Source organism: Salvelinus fontinalis, chromosome 31, assembly GCF_029448725.1.
Source record: "Salvelinus fontinalis isolate EN_2023a chromosome 31, ASM2944872v1, whole genome shotgun sequence".
NCBI lineage: Eukaryota > Metazoa > Chordata > Actinopteri > Salmoniformes > Salmonidae > Salvelinus > Salvelinus fontinalis.
The window spans coordinates 16,319,454-16,338,670 of NC_074695.1; the positions used below are offsets into that span (position 1 = coordinate 16,319,454).

Genomic DNA, 19,217 nt, shown 5'->3' on the forward strand with positions numbered 1-19,217 from the left:
TTGCTGTTCCCTTCATCATCCAGTCACTCTTTGCTGTTCCCAGCATCATCCAGTCACTCTTTGCTGTTCCCTTCATCATCCAGACACTCTTTGCTGTTCCCTTCATCATCCAGTCACTCTTTGCTGTTCCCAGCATCATCCAGTCACTCTTTGCTGTTCCCTTCATCATCCAGTCACTCTTTGCTGTTCCCTTCATCATCCAGTCACTCTTTGCTGTTCCCTTCATCATCCAGTCACTCTTTGCTGTTCCCTTCATCATCCAGTCACTCTTTGCTGTTCCCTTCATCATCCAGACACTCTTTGCTGCTCCCTTCATCATCCAGTCACTCTTTGCTGTTCCCTTCATCATCCAGTCACTCTTTTCCTATCCCTAACTTTTCATTTATTTTCGCAACTGAAATGGGATCCTATCTGCTCTGTGGAGTAAAGATGGATTAAAAGTTCAAAGTTTATGTTGTTGATAATGTGGCTTGACATTAGATGTATATTTTCAATTATGCATGTTTTATTATTATTATTTAACATTTATTTGACCAGGCACGTCAATTGAGAACAAATTATTATTTACAATGACAACCTGGGCATGGACATGCATTGGGAAGATATCTCGCAGTGCCTATTGCATGTTATAAGATGTAGTTGGCAATGGCCCTGTGCATATCAGTCCATGTCTGTAGATTGAGTTATGTCCCAGATGACAACGGCATATGAGCTGTCCCATGGGACTGACTGGCTAGCCACAAGTCGAAATCTGCTGCCTGCACACTGGCCAAGTTGGAATTGGTGAGTATATGTTTCTCTCACAACTTCATAATTTTTTTATATAATGTAAATTTATTTTTTGCTCTCCCTTTCTTTATTGGTCTCCCTACTCCCCTCTGACCTGTAACACTTTTTATATTTTATAACATTTTATAATGTTTTGGATGTTGCTGTTTGATATTTCATAATGCTTAAGTCCATCTCATCCCTACCGATTCAAATTTGTTCAAGGATAATCCACAAGCCCTTCTGCCACCACTTTACAAACACAAAATAGCCATATAGAAATGACACAAAGCAACAGTAGCAGTGAACCAGACAGCAACTCTTCCAGCACATTGTTCCTGGCCAAACTTCCGTCCGTCCGTCCGTCTGTGCGGAGCTATGTGACGTTCCTATGCCCAGGCTGAAAGCAGAGAAGAGAGGAGGAAGGGAAACACTTGTGATTAGATAGAGCAAGGACCTCATTCACCTCTACTCTGTCACACTTCTTTTCCTCTCTCTATTTTCCACTCTCTCTCTTTCTCCCTCTCCTTCCTTCTCTCCAATATGGCCCCAGCTGTCCGTCAACCCCCCGTAGTTCTCCCAGCTGTCTTTCCTCTCGGAACGAGAGGCGCGAACAAGAATAAAGGTCAGGGGTCAAGAGAAAGAACAGGCTGTACTTACAATGGACTAGTAGTGCCCACTAAAACAATCACTTCATTTCCCCCCTTCCCTTTTTTTCATACCGCTGGGACTGGATTACTGGAAAAGACACACACCTAAGGAGAGGTGGATGAGGAGGCGCTAAGGAGAGGGAGGAAGCGCAAAGGAGTGGGAGGAGGAGGCGCTAAGGAGAGTTGAATGAGCAGGCGCTAAGGAGAGGTGGATGAGGAGGCACTAAGGAGAGGGAGGAGGAGGCCCTAAGTAGAGGGAGGAGGAGGCCCTAAGGAGAGGTGGATGAGTAGGCGCTAAGGAGAGGTGGATGAGAAGGCACAAAGGAGAGGTGGATGAGGAGGCGGCTAAGGAGAGGTGGATGAGGAGGCGCGAAGGAGAGATGGGTGAGGAGGCGGCTAAGGAGAGGGAGGAGGATGCGCTAAGGAGAGATGGGTGAGGAGGCGCTAAGGAGAGGTGGATGAGGAGGCACTAAGGAGAGGGAGGAGGAGGCGGCTATGGAGAGGTGGGTGAGGAGGCGCTAAGGAGAGGTGGATGAGGAGGCGCTAAGGAGAGGGAGGAGGAGGCGGCTAAGGAGAGGTGGATGAGGAGGTGCCAAGGAGACGTGGATGAGGAGGCACTAAGGAGAGGGAGGAGGATGCGCTAAGGAGAGGTGGATGAGCAGGCGCTATGGAGAGGTGGGTGAGGAGGCACTAAGTAGAGGGAGGAGGCACTAAGGAGAGGGAGGAGGAGGCGCTAAGGAGAGGTGGGTGAGGAGGCGCTAAGGAGAGGTGGATGAGGAGGCGCTAAGGAGAGGTGGATGAGGAGGCACTAAGTAGAGGGAGGAGGAGGCCCTAAGGAGAGGGAGGAGGAGGCACCAAGGAGAGGTGGATGAGCAGGTGCTAAGGAGAGGTGGGTGAGGAGGCACAAAGGAGAGGTGGATGAGGAGGCACTAAGTAGAGGGAGGAGGAGGCACTAAGGAGAGGTGTATGAGGAGGCGCCAAGGAGACGTGGATGAGGAGATGCTAAGGAGAGGTGGATGAGGAGGCACAAAGGAGAGGGAGGAGGAGGCCCTAAGGAGAGGGAGGAGGAGGCACCAAGGAGAGGTGGATGAGTAGGCACTAAATAGAGGGAGGAGTAGGCACCAAGGAGAGGTGGATGAGCAGGTGCTAAGGAGAGGTGGGTGAGGAGGCACAAAGGAGAGGTGGATGAGGAGGTGCTAAGGAGAGGGAGGAGGATGCGCTAAGGAGAGGTGGATGAGGAGGCGCTAAGGAGAGGTGGATGAGGAGGCGCTAAGGAGAGGTGGATGAGGAGGCACAAAGGAGAGGGAGAAGGAGGCGCCAATGAGAGGTGGATGAGGAGATGCTAAGGAGAGGTGGGTGAGGAGTCACAAAGGAGAGATGGATGAGGAGGCGCCAGGAGACGTGGATGAGGAGATGCTAAGGAGAGGTGGATGAGGAGGCACTAAGGAGAGGGAGAAGGAGGCGCCAAGGAGAGGTGGATGAGGAGGTGCCAAGGAAAGCTGGACGAGGAGGCGCAAAGGAGACGTGGATGAGGAGGTGCTAAGGAGAGCTAGATATCGAGGCGCTAATGAGACGTGGATGAGGAGGTGCCAAGGAAAGCTGGATGAGGAGGCGCAAAGGAGACGTGGATGAGGAGGTGCTAAGGAGAGCTAGATATCGAGGCGCTAATGAGACGTGGATGAGGAGGTGCCAAGGAAAGCTGGATGAGGAGGTGCAAAGGAGACGTGGATGAGGAGGTGCTAAGGAGAGGAAGGAGGAGGCGCTAAGGAGACGTGGATGAGCAGATGCTAAGGAGAGGGAAAAGGAGGCGCTAAGGACTGGAAGGAGACGCTAAGGAGAGGTGGATGAGCAGGCGCTAAGGAGAGGGAAGAGGGAAGAGGAGACGCTAAGGACAGGAAGGAGGCGCTAAGGAGAGGAAGGAGGAGGGCTAGTGCTATTGGAGAACTGTCACAAAGGCACCTTATTTTCCTAAAGGACCACAATGGTAAACACACTCACACTCTCTCTCAGCACTACGTCTTTTAAGTTGAGCTTCAGTTAACTTTTTTTATGTTGTATTTAAGTTTTACCACAATATTACCCAGTAGTTCTAGGAGTGGTTAATAAGTTGTTTATTTGTAATATGTTCTGATTAAGATGTTTACTAAACTTGGTGTTGGTCCAATTGTTTTGTCATGAGATGTATAGGACAATGTGTCATGGGGAGAAAGAGAGAAAGAAAGGCTTCCATGACACCGTCACTTGTTCCCCAGGCCTGTTTTCCCATGGCCCTGTGGCACGCTGCGCCCCTTCCTGACCTGGAAGAAGCAGGGAAACCCTGTAGCACAGCCCAGGAATGACATCACACACATCAACATTAACCACAGGACCCCGTTATTAAAACAAGTGTTTGTCTTTTAGGTTATCAGCTGAATGTAAATGGAAGTAATGTCAATTATCTGTCATTTTACCGTAAGCCAAAACAGTCTGTTTTCAGGTAGCCCTGGGATCCATAACAGTCAGTTTTCAGGTAGCCCTGGGATCCATAACAGTCCATTTTCAGGTAGCCCTGGGATCCATAACAGTCAGTTTTCAGGTAGCCCTGGGATCCATAACAGTCCCTTTTCAGGTAGCCCTGGGATCCATAACAGTCAGTTTTCAGGTTGCCCTGGGATCCATAACAGTCAGTTGTCAGGTAGCCCTGGGATCCATAACAGTCAGTTTTCAGGTAGCCCTGGGATCCATAACAGTCCCTTTTCAGGTAGCCCTGGGATCCATAACAGTCCCTTTTCAGGTAGCCCTGGGATCCATAACAGTCCATTTTCAGGTAGCCCTGGGATCCATAACAGTCAGTTTTCAGGTAGCCCTGGGATCCATAACAGTCCGTTTTCAGGTAGCCCTGGGATCCATAACAGTCAGTTTTCAGGTTGCCCTGGGATCCATAACAGTCAGTTGTCAGGTAGCCCTGGGATCCATAACAGTCAGTTTTCAGATAGCCCTGGGATCCATAACAGTCAGTTTTCAGGTAGCCCTGGGATCCATAACAGTCCCTTTTCAGGTAGCCCTGGGATCCATAACAGTCAGTTTTCAGGTAGCCCTGGGATCCATAACAGTCCCTTTTCAGGTAGCCCTGGGATCCATAACAGTCAGTTTTCAGGTTGCCCTGGGATCCATAACAGTCAGTTGTCAGGTAGCCCTGGGATCCATAACATTCAGTTTTCAGGTAGCCCTGGGATCCATAACAGTCAGTTTTAAGGTTGCCCTGGGATCCATAACAGTCTGTTTTCAGGTAGCCCTGGGATCCATAACAGATGCCCCTATTTGTATATTATATTATGGGATTGTTAAACCAACAGAGGAACAAAGACATATTCTGTTCTAATATGGGACCTGGACTGTTTTGAAGTCCACTGGTGATATACCTGTCCATATCTAATGGCACTATGGAGTAAATGATGTACGGCTGAAACTGATATACTGTATCTGGTAGCCTATATCTGACCGGTCCTCATTTCCTTTGTGTGAAAAGACTTCAAACCATGGCACAATGTGTTGCAACAGAAATAGTATATAATACGAATATTTATTCAATTAAGTGCGAAACAGCAAAATATTTACAAAAATTGTATGACAAAGTTGTGATCGACACCAAAACTGAGAAATACCTGAAAGATACTTCAAATAAATAATTGTAATACTTCATCCGTAAAGCTGCCAGTGACTGACAATGCACTGCACGAAGGAGACAGTAAGACAAAAAAACAGTGCTGAGAAAACGCAAAAAGGAACAGACAATGGTTATACAAAAATAAATATTAAATACAGATATAAATTAAATTCATTTCTGTTCATACGGCTAACAGGATACTGGCTACAGTATTGACCTAAGTGCAGAAGTTATAGTAAATGAGGGTAGAACAACATTGTGTCACTTCCTCCCCATCTTCAGGCACACTGAGGACTTTCTACCCAAGTACTCCTAGGTTTTAAGGGGTCTACACAGTCTTGCTCTCTACCTAGTTCTACATACATTTATTTAGCAGAATTTTTGGAATGCAACGCAAACGGACCTCAGTAGGCTCTGTTTGCGTAGACTGTGTAGAACCATTTAGTGGAGATCCCTGGTCATGGATATCTGAGACAGTGTGCAGTCAGTGCGTATACCTGGATATCTGATTTGGTAAACAATAACAAGTAATATAGCTACATAGCCTATAATAGGAACTGGGGGAGGACAGACAGAAAGAAATGACCATACAAACAATAAACAATGAGAATAAATTAATAATACTATTAAGGGTGTATCTTCATCTCTCCAGTAGTTCTTTATGATCAGGTAGGTTGAGTTGAGTCTCTCTCTGAGCATTCTACAGTCTCCCAGAGTAAGATAGCAGACAGTGTAAATGTCATATCATTGTCTCTCTACACAGTAATTCATAGAGTCACGGGCCTATACGTATGGGCAGCAGGATTGCAGGACCAGAGGCAGGGCTCTGTATGGATCTCTCCTCTGGCCACGCAGCTTCACTTTCCCCTTCACTCACTGTAGATGGTGCCCATCTGTGAGGCGATCATGTGTGGTGGAGGGAAGGAGTCGAAAGCCTGGATGTCTAGGGGCAGTTCGTAGCGTGAGGCCTGGAAGAGGTAGCCTTGAGGCCCTGGCAGCCCGCCCAGGGAGGAGGGGGGGTAATGGGGAAGGGACGAGAGGTAGTGAGAGGGGTAGTTCCTCTCAGCCTCGTGGGGGGAGGGCTCTTGCTTCAGGATGAAGTTGCTGCTGATGCTGAGGGGAGGAGTGAGGGGCCCGTCGTAAGGGGGGGTGCCGTTGCTACTACAATCTTTAGGGGAGGGGTGCTGCTCGTAGGGCACTCCCTTGAAGCTTTTCATGTGGAGTAGGTGGGAGGCCTCCAGTGAACCGTAGGGAGGGCTAGGCAGGCCCGTAGAGGGGTAGTGACCACTCAGTGGTTGATGACCACAAGGCTGGCCCCCTACACCACCCCCGACTCCCAGAGCGCCACAGGGCTTCTCATCCAGCTTGTTGATCATCAAGGGGGCTGAAGGCCCCAGCTGGAGACACCCAGCCACCAGGTTGCTAGTGGGCTGGGACAGGCCTTTACACAGCATCTCTATGAAGCCGTGGCTCTCTGGGGACTGACCACTCTCCAGCACCTCAGACAGGGCCCAGATGTAGTTGTGGGCCAGCCGCAGGGTCTCGATCTTGGACAGTTTCTGAGTCTTGGAGTAGCAGGGCATGACCTTACGTAACACTTCTAGTGCATCGTTTAGCCCGTGCATGCGGGAGCGTTCGCGGGCATTGGCTTTGCTGCGTCTCGCCTTGAACCTCTCCTGTCTGGCTCTGGTCATCTTCTTCTTCTTGGGGCCCCTCCGTTTTGGAGCCTCGTTCTCTGCGTCCATTCCAGCCTCATCACCATCATTATAAATGTCTTCTTCCTCCTGATCCTCAATGTCTTCGCTGCCCTGCCCAATGCTTCCGAGGCCCTCAGGGCCCAGGCTATAGCGGCCCCCCATCTCTAGACCTCCCTCTCCATCCTGGGAGCTCATATCCTCCTCTAGCCACCCCAGGGAACTGACCAGCTCAGACACCTCTCCACGTTTAGACATTGTGATCTGAAGAAATAAAAACACATATTTGATCAAGCACATTGTTTCCTGTTTGCCATAGAAATCAGAACAGAGCTCAAATGATCAGACATGCATTTTCAGATGGATAATTAGGGATGGCACCCTAATGTAGTCGGCTAAGTATTATTGAAATTAGTCGACCTATTTACTGTTCCCATTATATTGGTTGCCTAGATATGAGATAATCCTTTCAGAACTGCTGTGTGGACAGCGCATATTAGCCCAGGAAGGTCATTTTCCATCCCACGGAATGGATGAATATTTGAGTAGATACAGAACATCTCTCAACTCTGACAGAAAAATAATTGAGGAAAATGTGTTCAATTTCCAGTAAGCAGTATAATTCTCTCGTTGGTAGTCGACCTAATGTGAGACACTTTGGGGCTAAACTCGGTGGTTCCCTGCTGTTGATGTCGTGATTTTGGAGACACTGTCAATCTGGGACACGAAGGGATTTGTCCAGCACATAAAACCCTCAGATTAAATTGAGGGTATATAGACGAGTGAACAAACACGGGAACAAATATATGCTGCATTAACAGCTATATTTGATTTGCTGAGCGGAATCAATACCGTTTTAAATCCAATTTTGCTAGCAATTGTTATAAAAAATGCCACTACACGAGATTGATTTCTGAGTCCAAAGGATATAAAACGTTAATTGTGGACTCGTTTGAACTTTCTCAAACAACCAGAATCTAAATAGCCTAAATCTCTGCCTAAGAGCAGACATTATTGTTCTAAAACTACGTTGTCCTAGTTACTGATTGAGTAGCCGTGCGTAAAAGTGGGACAGTTTCCTACAATTGTAGGCTAACTGTATTTGACACTGACAATAGTAGCCTATTGCATATGATAAAATAGAAACCATAACATGCTGTCTATATTCCGACAATACAGTTAGTGGTCTCACTTTCTTGTTGATGTGATCCGATAATGCATTATAGTTTCGTTTTTTGGTGGCATTGGTATAGGACGATTATGAAGAATGCCATCTTCATTAATTGCTTTTCCTGTTAAAGAAAACTGTAAAAACTCGAATATAAATGTAGTTTACAGTTATTTGTATCTGTTGGCACCCATTGCATAAATCCTCTGTGATCAATGCTAAATTATCTGGAACAGGACCACATGAAAGTAATTTATTTTATAACATAAAAAAACTCACCTGTTTACAACTCGCACTTCCAAAATTGTCAGACGTCTGGCTAACTTCCAAAGTCCCACTACCAACCAAAATGATTTAACTCAACCGTTTCTTTCTGTTGCGCACAGTGTCACAGTCCTTCCAAGTTCTCTTTCTTTCACTCAATTATCCATCAGTGCGCCTGAGACTTTCATCTCCGACTGGCACGAATATGTCGGAGTTTAGCCTTTAGGAGATGGACTGGCCCCTCCCACGTGCACCTCGCCCATAATGCCAAACGCGCGTGGCGGGCTCGAGCCCAAAGTGTCCCGTCCAAACAACCTTACAAGCGTCACCAATAATGTGTGTGTGTGTGTGTGTGTGTGTGTGAGAGAGAGAGAGAGAGAGATTGAGAAAATGTCCACAATTCCATAATTATTTCACACAATACTATTTGTCCAAAATTGTCACATTATTATTTTTCCCCATTTCAAAATATTATTGCATATCTCATAGATTGAAATAGGCAACCATGGGATTCAATGCATTGTAAAAGGAGGATTTGGGGCTCAATTAAGATGTATATTGGAAATGTGAGAAGTCTATAGCTACGGTTGTGCTGTAACCCAATTTGTAATTACCTTTCCTAAACAATTGGTGGAGCTCATTCTGCACAATACTTTAAATATTCATTAAATTAGAACGCTTGGATGACCGAATCATGTGTTGGAATCATGTTACAAAGCGTTTTGGATATTTTAATTACGCACAGTCTGAGGAAGGGACGCTCATCCATCGCGGTATGTGTAAGTGATTTTGACAGCTTGATGTGGTAAGAGCAGGTGTATGCGTTGTTCACACGTCCATTCATTTGCTTCTTCCACTTATTAGCCCCATATACCCTACTCCCCCGTCTCTTTGCCCAGGAACACTTGGATAAGTCAAGCAGCAAATAAGTTATCTGATTTCAAACTGTTGGTGCACCAGAACGCTCTGGAAATATCATGTTTTTTTTGTTATTATATATATATATATTTAAATAAAAATTGTAAAACGAAAACAAAGTAGATTTGATATACAACTCAAGACTTACTCATATCTGACGGAAAATAATAGGGCCTATCAGTTTGAGAAAAAAAAAAAGTTGAGTTGTATATCAAATCTACTTTGTTTTCGTTTTACAACTTTTATTTACATACATATTTATATACATATAGATATATACATATATGTATGTAAATAATAGTTGTATGTATATCATATATATATATATATATAACAAAAAAAGTTTTTCGACGCACCAAACGGTTGAAATCAGATAACTTATTTGTTGCTTGACTCATCCAAGTGTTCCTGGGCACAGAGATAAGGGCAAGCTAAAAATGTATGTTTAAACTGGGGATGCTTTGAGATGGGTAAAACGCTTTTTCAAAGTTCATTACTTTAACTGGTAGTTTAAAGGGTATTTTAAACGTTTAATGAAACGTTTAAAAAGTCCTTTAAACACTTAAACCTGTTTGCACACATAATTCCTGCCTACCCCTAGCATCAGTTAGTCTGAGATCCGTTTCTTTTTGCAATTTCACAACATCCGAGGCATAACAAACGCAGCATCATGTGATGTACCCGTGCGTGGCGAGCCGCGACGCAGTAGGGGCTCTATTGTGGTCGGATGCCATTGACAGACCAGGCTTGCGGGTCGCACGTGCCCCGCATTGATCCGATTGTGCTGCACGAGGATCACATCTGTGCTTGTGAGTCGACTGTCGTGCTTTCTTGCGCTCTCTCTCTCTCATCAAAAAACAAACTTTACATCTCAGTTACATCTCCGTTTCATCTTTAACTTATGTTCTCCATGCCATAGGTAAAAGTAAGCTATGCATTTGTCACTTCTCATAGACAGACAAGATATGCTTACCATGTCCTCATGCAGACAGTCCATACTGTAGGCCTACAGATTTAAAACATTGCTTGATCTTTTAGATGTTGTAAAGATTACATATTGCAACATGATAGAGTAAAATGAGAATTTTAAAATCCCATGACACTAAGTTGCCGGGCTAGGCTATAGGACTCTCTAGATCATTGGATGGACAGATGGTCCAGATATAGGAAGGGGGGGTGGGGGCTACGCCTTCCTCACTTGATATCTCGTGCGGAAACAGCACTGAGATAATGGAATAACGTCCATACCCACATGGCCTTTTCATTCCTCATCAGCGCATTGCGCATGGGGGCGAATGGATAGAGTGGGGATGGAACGGTTTGGTTTCTGAGTGTTCGCACGTGCTTGGGTGCACCGCATCGTCCTATCGAGAGTGTGGGACTATAAGGTTCTATCTGCAAGAAGATGATTCTGAGATAATTGCCTTTAAAGTTCAAAACCCTCATTGGTTTGAATGATGTCAGCAATTTTTCATCTTGTAATATTTTGAACTTAACATGAATTGGGTTATTTAGAGTGCCATATAGGTAGAGACCATTGAACAGAACAAGGCTATGTAAATAACTACATGTTGACAGAAATGCAGACAGAACCCTATAGTCCCAAGCGCTCCTCATGTGGAAAGCAGAAGTTACATGTGTGTGTGTCAACCGATGTGTAACCAGACTCAGTGTCTGCCATGTGCACCTCTCTGCCCCCACTAAATATCACAGCACACATGTAACCCCTGTCCAGGTAACCCCTGTCTCCCAGGTAACCACGTTCCCCCAGGTAACCCGTCTCCCAGGTAACCACGTTCCCCCAGGTAACCCGTCTCCCAGGTAACCACGTTCCCCCAGGTAACCCGTCTCCCAGGTAACCACGTTCCCCCAGTTAACCCGTCTCCCAGGTAACCACGTTCCCCCAGGTAACCCCTGCCTCCATGCCAGTCATCACACTTGCAGCCTGCTCCGGGAACAGTAGCTCTGGGAATGATGAATAGTAGTGTTGCTTAACTTCCCACAGTCCTCACCGGGGGGGGGGGGGGGGGGGGGGGGGGGGACTTGGGGATTCTGTCCCTCCTGCCCACTCCAATGCTATGATTAAAATATCCAGTTGGACAAATATGAGAAGAATTTTTCTTTTAGGTGAATCTGCCAATAACAAAATGGCATACTCAGCTGGGCAAGGAAAGGAGCTTTGATGGTTTGAGTTTATATTAGGTTTTTAAATGCTGCTTTTGTTGTTATGATTGTCGTCATCGGGCCCCCATCCTCACAACAACAAAAAACTACCACAAGTGAGTTGTCTCTCCTCTTCCCCCTTGGGATGGATTTAGAGGGGGGGGGGGGGGGGGAGTTCCACGCCACTCTGACAGATGGGTCCTTGTTCCCGTCTCTCTCCCTCCCTCTCCATCGCTCGCTAAAACACAAACACACACTGGCACACAGACTGCACGAATACAATAGGAATGAAAGCCGTGCACACATGCTCGCTCCGCCAGGCTGAAAGCTGAGCCCCTTGTAGTATTCAGAAAAGGATAGAGGGAGCGTGGATGTGTGTTATGGGAGTTTGTGTGATTATTTTGAACTGAAAAGTTTGCCTTATTTGCATGTTTTGAATACATTTTTTTGAAGACAACCATGACTTTTTCCTTGAAAAAGTTTGTCAGACTGTTTTGTTGTCGGTCTATCCGTCTCTGTAGAGGAACTGGGTGTTATGAAAACCAGGGCTCAGCTTTCTCTGTTAGCTATTGACTGAGGCTGAATATAGTAGCATACAGGCTATCCCGGGGGAGAGACTAAGTCCCACGGAATCTGCCTTACACAGGGGAAGACACACTGTGCTACCGTGGACTTCTGACCTCTGCACGCTCGTTATCATTGCAATCTCAGTGTGCCCTTGGTGGCGTCTAAAAAGGTAAAAATGAGAAGGGAGCTACTGCCTCCTGCTCTCCGTGTGTAAATCAAACCTTCATGACCTCCCCTAACCCGGACGACACTGAGGCAATTGTGAGCCACCCTATGACCTCCTGGTCACAGCCGGTTGTGACACAGCCTGGTATCGAACCTGGGTCTGTAGTGATGCAGTGCTTTAGACCGCTGCGCCACTCAGAAGGCCCATGTACAAAGATTTTGAATGACTACCTCATCTCAGTACCCCAGGCATACAGATAATTGTAAAGGTCCCTCAGTCGAGCAGTGGATTTTAAACACAGATTCAACCACAAAGACCAGGGAGGTTTTCCAATGCCTCGCAAAGAACGGTATCTATTGGTAGCTTTTGTTAGATGGGTAAAAAAACACAAAGAAAAACAGACATTGAATATCCCTTAGAGCATGATAAAGTTACTAATTACACTTTGGATGGTGTATTAAAACACCCAGTCACTACAAAGATGCAGGCATCCTTCTTAACTCACTTGCCAGAGAGGAAGGAAACTGCTCAGGGATTTCACCATGATGCCAATGGTGACTTTAAAACAGGTACAGAGTTTAAAGGCTGTGTTAGGAAAAAACTGAGGATGGATCAACAACATTGTAGTTACTCCACAATACTAAACTAATTGACAGAGTGAAAATAATATTTCACTCTAAAAATATTCCAAAACATGCATCCTGTTTGCATCAAGGCACTAAAGTAATAATGCAAAAAAATGTGGCAATACAATTAACACTTTGTATTCAGGACAAAAAGTTATGTTTGGGGCAAATCCAATCCAATACATTATTGTGAGTACCAGTCTCCATATTTTAAAGCATAGTGGTGGCTGCATCATGTTATGGTTATGCTTGTCATCGTTAAGGACTGGGGAGTTTTTCAGGCAAAAAAAGAAAACAGAATGGAGTTTAGCAAAGGCAAAATCCTAGAGGAAACCTGGTTCAGTCTGCTTTCCACTAGACACTGGGAGATGAATTCACCATTCGGAAGGACAATAACCTAAAAACACAAGGCAAAATCTACACTGGAGTTACAGGAAAGCTATAGAAACGTACCCAGAAAGACTCACAGCTGTAATCGCTGCCAAAGGCGTTTCTAACATATATTGACTCAAGGGGTTGAATACTTATCTAATCAGATATTCATTTCACCTTTATTTAACCAGGTAGGCTAGTTAAGAACAAGTTCTCATTTACAACTGCGACATGGCCAAGATAAAGCAAAGCAGTGCGACACAAACATCAGAGTTACACATGGAATAAACAAACATACAGTCAATAATACAATAGAAAAAGTCTATATAGAGTGTGTGCAAAGGAGGTAGGATAAGGGAGGTAAGGCAATAAATAGGACATAGTGGCAAAATAATTACAATATAGCAATTAAACACTGGAGTGATAGATGTGCAGAAGATGAGTGTGCAAGTAGAGATACTGGGGTGCAAAGGAGCAAAATAAATAACAGTACGTGGATGAGGTAGTTGGATGGGCTATTTACAGATAGGCTATGTACAGGTGCAGTGATCTGTGAGCTGCTCTGACAGCTAGTGCTTAAAGTTAGTGAGGGAGATATGAGTCTCCAGCTTCAGTGATTTTGTACTGTTCGTTCCAGTCATTGGCAGCAGAGAACTGGAAGGAAAGGCGGCCGAAGGAGGAATTGGCTTTGGGGGTGACCAGTGAAATATACCTGCTGGAGCGCGTGCTATGTGTGGGTGCTGCTATGGTGACCAGTGAGCTGAGATAAAGTGGGGCTTTACCTAGCAAAGACTTGTAGATGACCTGGAGCAAATGGGTTTGGTGACGAATATGAAGCGAGGGCAAGCCAACGAGAGCATACAGGTCGCAGTGGTGGGTAGTATATGGGGCTTTGGTGACAAAACGGATGGCACTGTGATCGACTGCATCCAATTTGCTGAGTAGAGTGTTGGAGGCTATTTTGTAAATGACATCGCCGAAGTCAAGGATCGGTGGGATAGTCAGTTTTACGATGGTACGTTTAGCAGAATGAGTGAAGGATGCTTTGTTGAGAAATAGGAAGCCGATTCTAGATTTAATTTTGGATTGGAGATGCTTAATGTGAGTCTGGAAGGAGAGTTTACAGTCTAACCAGACACCTAGGTATTTGTAGTTGTGCACATATTCTAAGTCAGAACCGTCCAGAGTAGTGAGGCTAGTCGTGTGGGCGGGTGCGGGCAGAGACAGGTTGAAAAACATGCATTTAGTTTTACTTGCATTTAAGAGCAGTTGGAGGCCATGGAAGGAGAGTTGTATGGCATTGAAGCTCGTCTGGAGGTTAGTTAACACAGTGTCCAAAGGGCCAGAAGTATACAGAATGGTGTCGTCTGCGTAGAGGTGGATCAGAGAATCACCAGCAGCAAGTGCTATCATCACTGATGTATACAGAGAAAAGAGTCGGTCCGAGGATTGAACCCTGTCCCACCCCCAAAGAGACTGCCAGAGGTCCGGACAACAGGCCCTCATGAACATTTTACAAATGTTAGAATGCCTTACATTCACATTTTAGTTTAGCAGACTCTCTTATACAGAGTGACTTACAAGACCAATTAGGGTTAAGTGCCTTGATCTAGGACACATCAACAGATTTTTCACTTAGTTGGCTCAGGGATTCCAACCAGTGACGTTTCGGTTACTGGCCCAGCGCCCTTAACCGCTAGGCTACCTGCCTCCCGTCTTTGAACTACTATTTTGTGTAGATCGTTCACCAAAAAAAGACAATAAAATCCATTTTAGTCCCACTTTGGAACAAAATGTGGATAAAGTCCAGGTGCCTGAATACTTTGAAGGCACTGTATATGGAGATATACCACATATTTGGAGGCGTAAAATTGTAAATTTCCACGCTATACCAACTGCAGCTCCTCCAAATACATACTGCAGCACCTTGGCAGAAGAGACTTGTGTGATAGACATCACATTAACATGCATGTAGGCCTACTGTACTGTGAAAAGAGATGTCTCAAACAAAGAGTTAGATTGATTTCGGGCCAGCAGTCAAACTGTTAGACCACAGGTTTGCAAGGAGTTATTGGGAAAGTGCAGTCAAGATATTTTTCCATACGCATTTCCTTATAGAAAGTCGACTGGATAAGATATTTTGGGAAAATGGGGCACAGACTGAGCATTTATACACTGAACAAAAATATAAACACAAAATGTAAAGTGAGTGTTCCATGTTTCATGAGCTGAAAATCCCTGTGAGCATTTTTCCTCTGCCAAGATAATCCATCCACCTGACAGGTGTGGCATATCAAGAAGCTGATTAAACAGCATGATCATTACACAGGTGCACCTTGTACTGGGGACAATAAAAGGCCACTAAACTGTGCAGTTGTCACATAACACAATGCCACGGATATCTCAAGTTTTGAGGGAGCATGGCATGCTTGGCATGCTGACTGCAGGAATGTCCACCAGACCCTCCAACATCTTTTTAGAGAGTTTAGCAGTACGCCCAACCGGCCTCACAACCGCAGACCACGTGTATGGCGTCATGTGGGCGAGCAGTTTGCTGATGTCAACGTTGTGAACAGAGTGCCCCATGGTGGCGATGGGCATATGGTATGGGCAGGCCTAAGCTATGGACAATGAACACAATTGCATTTTATCAATGGTGTTACAGTGTGGACACTATATAAATAATTACATTGAATATGTATTGTACTTACCTGCGGTATAGTATGATTGGTATTAATGTGTGCATGGTTATTATTGGCATTGACCATGACCTTTCCATTTGATGAGGTCATCACCCAGAGTCGGATCTGTACAACGCTACTATCACATGTTGATTGGGCTGTATCGTTTTGCTGTATTGGTACTGTTTCTAGATGGCTGTATACCTTTTATTTCTTAGGTTGAAAATAAAGTAATATAGAAATGTTTGTGGGCATTCTTTGTCAAGTTACTACAAATAGCAATTTGAATGCACAGAGATACCATGACGAGATCCTGAGGCCCATTGTCATCTACCACCATTACCTCATGTTTCAGCATGATGCCATGTCGCAAGGATCTGTACACAATTCCTGAAAGCTGAAAATGTCACAGATTGAGAATGTTTGGGATGCTCTAGACCAACGGGTACGACAGCGTGTTCCAGTAACTTCGCACAGCCATTGAAGAATTGGAAAACATACCACAGGCCTAATCAACAGCCTGATCAACTATATGCGAAGGAGATGTGTCATGCTGCATGAGGCAAATTGTGATCACACCAGATACTGACCGTTTTTCTGATCCACGCCCTACCTTTTTTTTAAAGGTGTCTGGTGACTAACATATGCATATCTGTATTCCCAGTCATGTGAAATCTGTAGATTAGGGCCTAATAAATGTATTTCAATTGACTGAATTACTTACAGTTCATATAACTTAGTAAAATATTTGAAATTGTTGCATGTTGTGTTTATATTTTTGTTTAGTATATTTACATACCTTTAGCAATTCCTCTGAGGTAGTTCATGGATTTAAATCACAGTAAAGTGGCCAAAAGTATACAGAAGGGAGATTCTGCCTCGAGGCTTCTACATCTAACAGTAGAGGTAGAGCGCTTTTAAACAAAGGTGGCAGGAGTATTTTAGTATTCAGTTCTCTAAAGACACCACAACCTCCATCCCATCTCCTTTCTGAGCCTCAGCACTGTGTCTGGGAGTCCTGGGAGAGGGAGGTGGGTGAGCGGTGGGAGGAGGTTCCATCTGCCATACTAGCAGTCCTGGGGGAGACGAGCATATCCCAAGACGTTTTGGGAGAAAGGGAACGGGGAGGGAGGGAGAGAGAGAAGGGCCTGAATAGATTACACCCATCCACTAATCAAGGGCTGTAATCTGTGTGTCGCTCAAACTATAACAGTGGTCTTTGGTGGAAAAAGTGCTCTATTGTCATACTTGAGTAAAAGTAAAGATGACTCAATTGAAAATGACTCAAGTAAAAGTCACCCAGTAAAATATTGAGTAAAAGTCTTAAAGTATTTGGTTTTAATTATACTTAAGTATCAAAAGTAAATGTAATTGCTAAAATATACTTGTCTGGCACCGGAGTTCCGCTAGCGGAACTCCTCCCACATTCCACTGAAAAGGAAGAGCGCGAAATTCAAAATATTTTTTGGGAAATATTTAACTTTCACACATTAACAAGTCCAATACAGCAAATGAAAGATACACATCTTGTGAATCCAGTCAACATGTCCGATTTTTAAAATGTTTTACAGCAAAAACACCACATATATTTATGTTAGCTCACCACCAAATACAAAAAAGGACAGACATTTTTCACAGCACAGGTAGCATGCACAAAGCCAACCTAACTAACCAAGAACCAACCAAACTAACCAAGAAACAACTTCATCAGATGACAGTCTTATAACATGTTATACAGTAAATCTATGTTTTGTTCGAAAAATGTGCATATGAGGTATAAATCAGTTTTACATTGCAGCTACCATCACAGCTACCGTCAGAAATTGCACTGAAGCAGCCAGAGTAATTACAGACACCAACGTCAAATACCTAAATACTCATCATAAAACATTTCTGAAAAATCGATGGTGTACAGCAAATTAAAGACAAACATCTTGTGAATCCAGCCAATATTTCCGATTTTTTAAGTGTTTTACAGCGAAAACACAATATAGCATTATATTAGCTTACTACAATAGCCTACCACACTACCCCATTCATTCATCAAGGCACGTTAGCGATAGCAATATGCACGTTAGCGATAGCGAATGAACCAGCAAAATATATTAATTTTCACTAACCTTCATAAACCTTCATCAGATGACAGTCCTATAACATCAGGATATACATACACTTATGTTTTGTTCAAAAATGTGCATATTTAGAGCTGAAATCAGTGGTTATACATTGTGCTAACGTAGCATCTTTTTCCCAGAATGTGCGGATATTTTTATGACACTCAACTATTCTGACCAAATAACTATTCATAAACGTTACTAGAAAATACATGTTGTATAGGAAATGATAGATACACTAGTTCTTAATGCAATCGCCGTGTTAGAATTCTAAAAATAACTTCATTACGACATTCAGCTTAGTTATAGCGAGAGAGTACCCAAAATCTGGGCGCAAACGACTATTTCACATGTTCAACAGATATATGAAATAGCATCATAAAATGGGTCCTACTTTTGACGATCTTCCATCAGAATGTTGTACAAGGGGTCCTCTGTCCAGAACAATCGTTGTTTGGATTTAGAATGTCCTCTTCTCCAGTCAATTAGCACGGAAAGCTAGCAAAGTGGCGCAAAGCTCTCCTTCCTGAACAAAGGCACACAACGCAACACGCCTAACGTCCCGAATAAATTTCCATAATCTAATAAAACTATATTGAAAAAACATACTTTACGATGATATTGTCACATGTATCAAATAAAATCAAAGCCGGAGATATTAGTCGTCTATAACGACAGCTTTTCAGAAGGAAAAACCAGGTCCCTTCACGCGCTCTCCAGAAAACAGGAAACTGGTGACACGTCATGCCGAGAGCTTTTATTCCACCCCAGATCAAGTTAAACACTCCATTTCTTCTCTCACTGCCTGTCAACATCTAGTGGAAGACGTATGAAGTGCATGTATACTAATAAATATCAAGGACATTTATAGGCAGGGCCTAGAACAGAGCATCGATTTCAGATTTTCCACTTCCTGTCAGGAAGTTTGCTGCAAAATGAGTTCTGTTTTACTCACAGATATAATTCAAAACGGTTTTAGAAACGAGTGTTTTCTATCCAATAGTAATAATAATATGCATATTGTACGAGCAAGAATTGAGTACGAGGCCGTTTAAATTGGGCACGATTTCCCCCCAAAGTGAAAACAGCGCCCTCTGTGCTCAACAGGTTATTAAGTATCAAAAGGAGAAGTATAAAGCATTTCAAATTCCTTATATTAAGCAAACCAGAAAGCACAATTTTCTTGTTTATAAGAATATTTATTGATAGCAAGGGCCACATTCCAACAGTCTGCCAGATCAGAGGCAGTAGGGATGACCAGGGATGTTCTCTTGATAAGTGTGTGAATTAGACCCTTTTCCTGTCCTGCTATGCATATTAAACATAATGAGTACTTTTGGGTGTCCAGGAAAATGTATGGAGTAAAAAGTCATATTCTTTAGGAATGTAGTGAAGTAAAAGTTGTAAAAAATATAAGTAG

At 44.1% G+C, this 19,217-nt stretch overlaps 2 protein-coding genes across 2 annotated transcripts; both read right to left on the reverse strand.

Annotated features, from left to right (window-relative positions):
• Window positions 1-3,864: 3,864 nt before the first annotated feature.
• LOC129829752 (uncharacterized) lies at window positions 3,865-4,827 on the reverse strand. The gene is made up of 2 exons (XM_055891646.1): window positions 4,820-4,827; window positions 3,865-4,714 (listed from the first exon to the last, which is right to left on the reverse strand). The coding sequence occupies exons 1-2, from the start codon at window positions 4,825-4,827 to the stop codon at window positions 3,865-3,867; spliced, it is 858 nt and encodes a 285-aa protein (XP_055747621.1).
• Window positions 4,828-4,947: 120 nt separating this feature from the next.
• Window positions 4,948-8,372, reverse strand: LOC129829659 (neurogenic differentiation factor 4-like). The gene is made up of 2 exons (XM_055891501.1): window positions 8,206-8,372; window positions 4,948-7,022 (listed from the first exon to the last, which is right to left on the reverse strand). The coding sequence occupies exon 2, from the start codon at window positions 7,014-7,016 to the stop codon at window positions 5,934-5,936; it is 1,083 nt and encodes a 360-aa protein (XP_055747476.1). The 5' UTR covers window positions 7,017-7,022; window positions 8,206-8,372; the 3' UTR covers window positions 4,948-5,933.
• Window positions 8,373-19,217: the final 10,845 nt, after the last annotated feature.